Source organism: Fukomys damarensis, unplaced genomic scaffold (genome assembly GCF_012274545.1).
Source record: "Fukomys damarensis isolate Sample0158 unplaced genomic scaffold, DMR_v1.0_HiC HiC_scaffold_16, whole genome shotgun sequence".
Taxonomy (NCBI): Eukaryota; Metazoa; Chordata; class Mammalia; order Rodentia; family Bathyergidae; genus Fukomys; species Fukomys damarensis.
Window position 1 is genome coordinate 95,008,056 of NW_022900928.1, and position 7,084 is coordinate 95,015,139.

General features: G+C 41.7%; 1 gene segment (V, D, J or C); it reads right to left on the reverse strand.

The window, feature by feature from the left end:
• Positions 1–414: 414 nt before the first annotated feature.
• LOC104850646 lies at positions 415–1,015 on the reverse strand. The segment is given in 2 exon segments: positions 415–755; positions 880–1,015. Coding segments are annotated over 2 exon segments (390 nt in total).
• Between the last annotated feature and the right edge of the window lie 6,069 nt (positions 1,016–7,084).

The following is a 7,084-nucleotide window of genomic DNA, read 5'->3' on the forward strand; positions in this document are numbered from 1 at the left end:
CTGGCCAAGTTATTTCCTGTACTCTACTGTCACCTGTGATAAAAACACATACATAGTAGTGAGGCTACAGTATTTGCTTTTTCTGTCCCTCTCCACTCACTCCCCATTAGGCACTGATTATTTTTCTGAAAGAAGGGATAATTTTCCTTCCATTATTGCCATGTAAAGTTCAGTAAGACAGAAGACAGCTTGGGCTGTAAAATGAACCACTCTCCTCTCGTCTACCACTCTGCGTATGTGTGTGTGTGTGTGTGTGTGTGTGTGTGTGTGTGTGTGTGTGAAATAGAGTGGAGTTTTGTGTCATCATAAAGCATCCTGAAGGCAGCGGGTGCTTTCCTTGGAGGTCTGGCTGAGGTGGAAGATGGAGCAAGGCAGGCAGAAGGGCAGAAGAGCCACCTGGTGGGGAAAGCAGGGCTAGGGACACATTTTGCGCACAGAGGAGGTGGCTATGCTCCACTGTGCCATACTGCTGGCACAGAGATAGATTGCAGTCTGATTCTTTTGTGTCGATGTCACTGTGAGGGGAAATAATTCCTTTTTCTCCCTAGACACAGTATAGCCCTCAGCTAGGTCCCCTTTCTGGATATCACTGACAAACTGTGAGAAGTAGATCAGTCTCGGCTCTTGCCGTGGGTCCTGTCGGTACCAGTACATGGCATCGTGATTCAAATTCTGTTCACATCCCAGGGTAACGTCCTTTCCTTTCTCTATGAACTGGAATTTGGGGGTCTGAATGATGTCACCGTCCATGATTCCTGAGGAAGAAAGAGAAAGAGGCTGGAAACAAGCCCAGGAGGGTGGCTGATTCTGCTGTTTCTGGAGAAAAGTTGAGATGTGGGGATTTGGGACAGGGATTTGCCTCAGGAACCCAGGGCTCACCTGCTCCAAATAGACAAAGGGTTATCCAGCACAGCACCCGGTAGCTCATACTGGGAAGGGTGCGTCTCTGGCCCCAAGTGTTTGTCAGAAGAGAAAGACCAGAAGTACCTTGGCTCGGGGGCTTCCCCTGGCTTACTCTGTGGATATGGTCAGGAGGCAGATGCTCAGAGGGGGCTCCCTGATTTTTCAGATGGGGAGGCAGGCCAGGGAGCAGGAACCCTTTCTCCTCCCCCAATATCTCGCACCTCCCATTTGCCTGAGTGGAAGGTTGGGCTCCCTCCCATTGGTGCTGTAGTTTACACCTTTCCACTACCTAACAGATTTCATTTTTCGTGTCACTGACACTCTGGGGAAGAGCGACTCTGGGGTCTGGAATTGCGGAGGAAACGAGGCACAGAAGGGCTCTGAGTGACCTCCAGGGCTGTCTTGTTTGTGCAGAGGTCTTTATCTCACTTCTTTCTGCATCACTTTCTCCCTGACTGCTTCTCCTTACCATCCTCTGGTTTCCCTGCCTTTCTCACTGGCTCTTATTAAATATTTGATTGTGTTGTCTTCTTCATCCTTCAATTTATTCTTCTTTCTAGAATAATTTTACCATCTTCCACCATTTCTTTCTTGAGTACAACTTCTGTTTTTCAGTTCTTCTAGTCTGCACAACTTCTGTTCTTAGGGTTTTTTTGTTAAATTCTGGCAATAGGAGGTTTCCTTGCCTGAGTTTGGCTCTGTCTAAAGTGTGGATTTACATTTTCTACTAACTTGTTTGGTTTTTTGGAGGGGAGGCAGAGATGTGGAATTTTGCTCCACTCAGTTGATTTCACTTTCGCCCTCTCTCTCTCTCTCCCTCTCCCTCCCTCCCCCACCCCTCTGTGTTATTGGATAATGGAGCATCTATTTTTACGACTGCCTTGTTTATCATCACTCTACCAAAGACCAGATACCTTAACAAGTCTTGTTTGTGTTTTCATAGTAAGTCCTTTCAAATTGTGATCTTCTGATTCTGATTTCTCTTCTTTATCTAATTCCTCTTTGCCTGTGTTTTTTCCTCCCTTCCCTCAGAAGCAGTGGCTTTGGATTTGGGTCCCTTTAAAGCTCATGCCTGATACTTTAAGTGGCTTGGCCTTTGAAATCCACTTCTGTGCCTTCCTGTCTAGATGGAACTCAGGGTTTGGTTTTATCTGTTACAGAATTCATTCCAGCCTCAGGTCCCCACTCCACATCCTTCTTCTGTCTTCCTGGCTGATTTGTTTCCCCTCCCAGGTGGGTGAGGCAGAGGTAGGACCACTTGAGATAGTTTCAAAAAACCAGAGTCAAACTGAAAGGCATCACCAGAGTGTTCACTCCATGCTGGGAAGAAGCGCTGAACTCCTCACAGTACCTGAAATATTTGAAATGACTTTGTCCTGCCTGCTTTTGATAGTCAAAAAATGCTTCATCCAAAGCAAATGATGATACACCCTTCCTTTGTAAGTGCTGAATGTTTGTATAGTGAAGATACAAATAATACTCACTGACACCAGGCATGATGGTACACACCTATAATCCCAGCACTTGGGAGGCTGAGGAAAGAGAATCACCAGGAGTTCCAGGCCAGCCGAGACCACATACTGAGGTCAAGGCCAGCTTGAACTACATAGGAGACCTTGTCTCAAAAAACCAAAAATATAAAATGCCTGCTGAGATAACACATATCAAAGTGATGCAATCTAATGAAACTAGTATCTGTAGATCAGATTTTTCTTCTAAATTCCAAATAAATTTATTATATACCCATCAGTTCTCAGACATTCTATGATTTTATAGCTATAGTGTTTCATCCTGACTCCATCCTCACCTGCTTGAGGCACTGGGCAAGGACCAAACTGAGGATTATACCAGAAAGCATGCCAAACAGCATGATGGTATGAAAATAGCACATTCACCTAGACAAACCTGAGTTTAATTGCTGTCTCTGTCACCTACTTGTCCTTCCTCCCTCCCTTCTTCCTTTATTCCTTCTTTCCTTCTCTAAAGAAAAAATAACTCCTGGAATTATATTTTGTCATGGTGAAAATTAAGAAAGCCCTCTTTCTCTTATAATTAAACTATATATATAAAAAAAAAACAAAACAAAACACACACACACAAAATTTAAGGATAACATTTATCAATTATGAGCTTATAAATATCAAATTAATCTTAAAATATCATAAAGTTGGAATAATCATCACATACTTACACTTTACTCAATTTTTCAAGTACGATGCGTTTTCTAATCTGGTTCTGGGAACTTGAATCTATCAGTGGAAAGGTATGATCATGCTGAATCAAATGTTTCAACAAAGCAAAATATAAAAATTAAGATGATATTCTTTCTTTTATAAGCAGTACAAACATTAAACACTATGGTTTATATCTCTGGTACCATAAGAAAACAATTAGACTTAAATATTGAGTATCAGATACAGAATAGCTCAAAAGAGAGCTATGTGATCAGTACGTGTTTAGCCTAACAAAGTTCTACTTTCAGAAACATCCTTATATTTTTGTCATGATAGAATTTCTGAGTACAGATTAGGGGTCTCATGATATTCACTATCCTCCCCTGCTTTTGTCCTCAGTCTGTGAAATGACTTGCAGCATATTTGTAATTTACACACACAAATGTTTTCCTTCTGCCACCATTGCTGCTCCTGGGGCAGGGTCTGGGGATGTTTGTGCACTGTCAGGACGTGGCTCTGCATTGATGTGGATACAGAGCTTGCACAGAAGTAGACTGCTGAGTCTTCCAGCTCTGCTGGCTGGATCTTTAGGATCTTAGGTCCTTCTTTGGGAAATTCAGTAGAAAGCCGATTGTTTATAAATCCTGAGCCATCTAGGACTTCTTCGTGGAGGTAAACAAGGAATTTCAGCCCTTCCTCCAAGAGCTGCTGATACCAGTAAACACAGATGTGTCCTTTCTCTGATTGCAGTTCAGTATTACCTCCTGGCCTCTCCTCCAGACCAGGTGTCTTGGATTCTGGGTGACAGCAGCACTCATGAGATCCGCAAGGAGAAGTTTCACGAGACACAGTTATAATGGCTGAATAAGCAGTGTCTTCCTATCAGCAGCCCCCAGAAAGGTTAGGGGTCTTTGAAATCTCTTGAATTCCCTTAAAACTTTATGTAAATTTAACTTTTTACCATACAAAATAATTATTTATTTTCATGTGTCAATAACCTTCAGAAAATCTTTATGCTACATAAAGGCTCAGAGGTTATATTTTTTGAGACCGCTTTAGAGAAGGAGACAAAGCCCAATGATGCTATTTAATTAGCTCAGGACTCACCTGCCCCCAGGAGCCAGGTAACCACACATCAGAGGAGTCTATGACAGACATTGGCCTGAAGGTGGCCTTGTAGGCTGGGCCAGGCAGGGTGCTCTTTGTAGCAGATCACCAGATAGACCTCACAGCTTCTTCTTGTAAGGCAGGTCTTCCTGTGAGATCACCACTCCCAGTGGGTCCTATCATTTCTAGAATTACTTTTATGCACCAGTTGAAATGGTAGATCTTTTGTCTGTAATGATACACACAAATTGGCTTACTGTGTGTTTGTGGGCTACAGCATAGTGTAGGGGGTGTCTGAAGATAAAAATCTTCATCATTATTAGGTTCTGAAATGTACCTGAACATTAAATTTTTTTACCAATTCTTCATTTTTCTTGCCTTTTGTTTCTGTACCTTTCTTTACCTGTTTCAAATCACCTTTCCATTATCTGGCTGTTGCATTGACCAGAGGTAATATCTAAATACACATATTAAAAGATAGGAAAGTGAAGATAGACAATGCTAGTGAGAAAATTGAAACAAGAAAAAGCTTATGTTTTTTTAGTTTCCTTATCTCCTCTCCCATCAAAGCTAAGTTATGGTTGCAATGATTTTAAGGAATTTTATCCTAAGTTTTGTAGTTTAGTTTTTTGTTTTTCATTACTTCATCTGAGTTTTTATATAAGCAGTTCATAGAAGAAAGATTAGAAAAATTATAAATTCTCTTTCTGAATTATGCCCTTGATTCTTGTACAAAACTATATTATTCTCTTTAACAATGTATCCTGGTGTTTGAGAGATCCTTCTTCCTTCTATTCTCCTGTTCTTCTCTCTTTCCCTGTGACAATATCTCTTCCTGTCTATCTGTGAACAATAAAGTTATTTCCCTTCCTGTATGAGTGTTCTAGCTAACTGCACTCATCCAAGAAATAGTTATTGTAGCTCTGGGCTAAAGTGCTCAGATTGTCATTACTAATGGTTGGTGTAGTGTTAATTGTTTGCTAACTTCCATCCATTTAGAGCTCTCTCTGGGATTTGTAACCAGAGCACAGCAAATCTGCTTCACGTACACCAAGGTCATGAAGATTTACACCTGTTTTCTTCCAAGAGTGACACTGCTAAAATCAACTGCCATAAATTTATGGGTTCATGAAAGTTTTCAGTTCTCTTATGGCTTGTATGTAGATGTTCCTCCAAAGTTTCATGAAAAGGTGGGGCTTTTTAGAAGTAGCCGAATCTAGGGTGTGAGATGCTGAGATTAATGGTGTGATGCTAGAATTGAGGGTGTCCCATCTTAGGTATGAGTGCTACCCACCCTAAGAGTATTATGGAAGGAATCAGTAAGTGACATACAGAGAGGCGGCAGAATGGAAGTAAAATAACAAAACTTTTACTTGTTGACAAAGATCAATCCCACATAAAGCAATGCCTGGATTCATTGAGTACTAGGCTACAACTCCTTTTTATAGGATTTTACAGCCTTGATCTCATTCAGGTGGTTAGATTTCATTTTCACAATTCACATTGCTGATATTCAAAACATGGTGGAAAGACAGTTGAATTTCAACCCAGATGTAGCATTTCTTTGTTAGAGGAAGTTACCTTTAAAATTCATCTAGTTACCTATTCTTGCCCAGGGAAGGGGGGCATGTCTGGTCAGCAAAGTTAACAACGGTTCTTTTCATTTACAAAACTTTTGAGCTAGACTAGATGCTTCTGGTGCCTGTTGATTCTGAACTCAACAAAGTAAACAGCAGAGATTATTTTACATTGTGACATTTTGTAGGTTTTGGCTATTAAAGTTTTTTCTATCATTCCTCCCTTTGTTTAGGGGATAACATTTGGTGCATTGGCTGGGAAGAAAAGGGCTAACTGAAACGGCCCATGTTGGGCCTTGACCCTAATCCCGCTGAAGGGAGCAGGTGTCTGCCTCCTCAGAAGGGAAGAGGCACACCCCGGGGATTTCCTGGGTTCCCTTTCTAGGACTCGGAGGACACCTCACTGGCAGCAGATCACTTGAACCCAGAACAGAGACAGCAGAAAGAAGGAGAATGAATGGAATCATCTGTCTGAATGGTGAGATCCCCTGGACTGCCCCCTAGTTTGTCTTGTTTTGCTTTAGTTCTTAATTGAATGTTTGTGCAGATTACAGATTGGAGGCCTCATTACCCTCCTTTCTTTGCCAGTTGTAAGGATTTATATCCTCAATTTGGGCAAAATATAGAGTGCAGGTCTAATCACCCTCCACTCTTTGCCATTTGTGAGGGTTTCATTTGTATACTCTCAGTTTGTTATTGTGCTTTGTTATTGTACTTTGTAAGGGGCCCCAGGGAAAGAATATGTTAACATCTTGTGGATTGTGTGTGAAAGAGATTCAGTTAGGAGAGTGAGTGGAACGAGCTACAAAAACCATTGGTAGCCTCGTCTGTGCACCAAAACAAAGGGAGAAGGTACTTGCACTTAAAGAGCCCTTCTGGCATTGCAGAGCTTGTGTGAGTCAATCCTGTGAGTCTGTGGTCGTGCTTAGAAAGGACAAGATGGAGACTCTTGAGATGAGAAAATTTTCATTGTCCAAGAGGACCTGAAAGAGCTGGGAAGCTTACAGCCTGGCTAACCAGCAAGTGAGACTGTTCTCTGGAATGGTAACCCACCCTTTGCTCGTCTTCTGTCACCGGACAAGGAATATCTAGTGGTCATCGGAATGCTAATACTAAACCAATTGTTCTTGAATGTACGATTCAAGACTTTGATACAGGCTTTATGGGGGACTGTGGGGTAAAATTAAAACCAAAGATGCTCAGGAAACTTTGTGAGTTATCACAGCCTCATGATAACTAAGCCGGTTTCAGCCCCCAGAGGGAACTCTAAACAAAAGAAAAGTCAGGCTGATTTGAAATAAGATTACCATCTGAGACAAACTA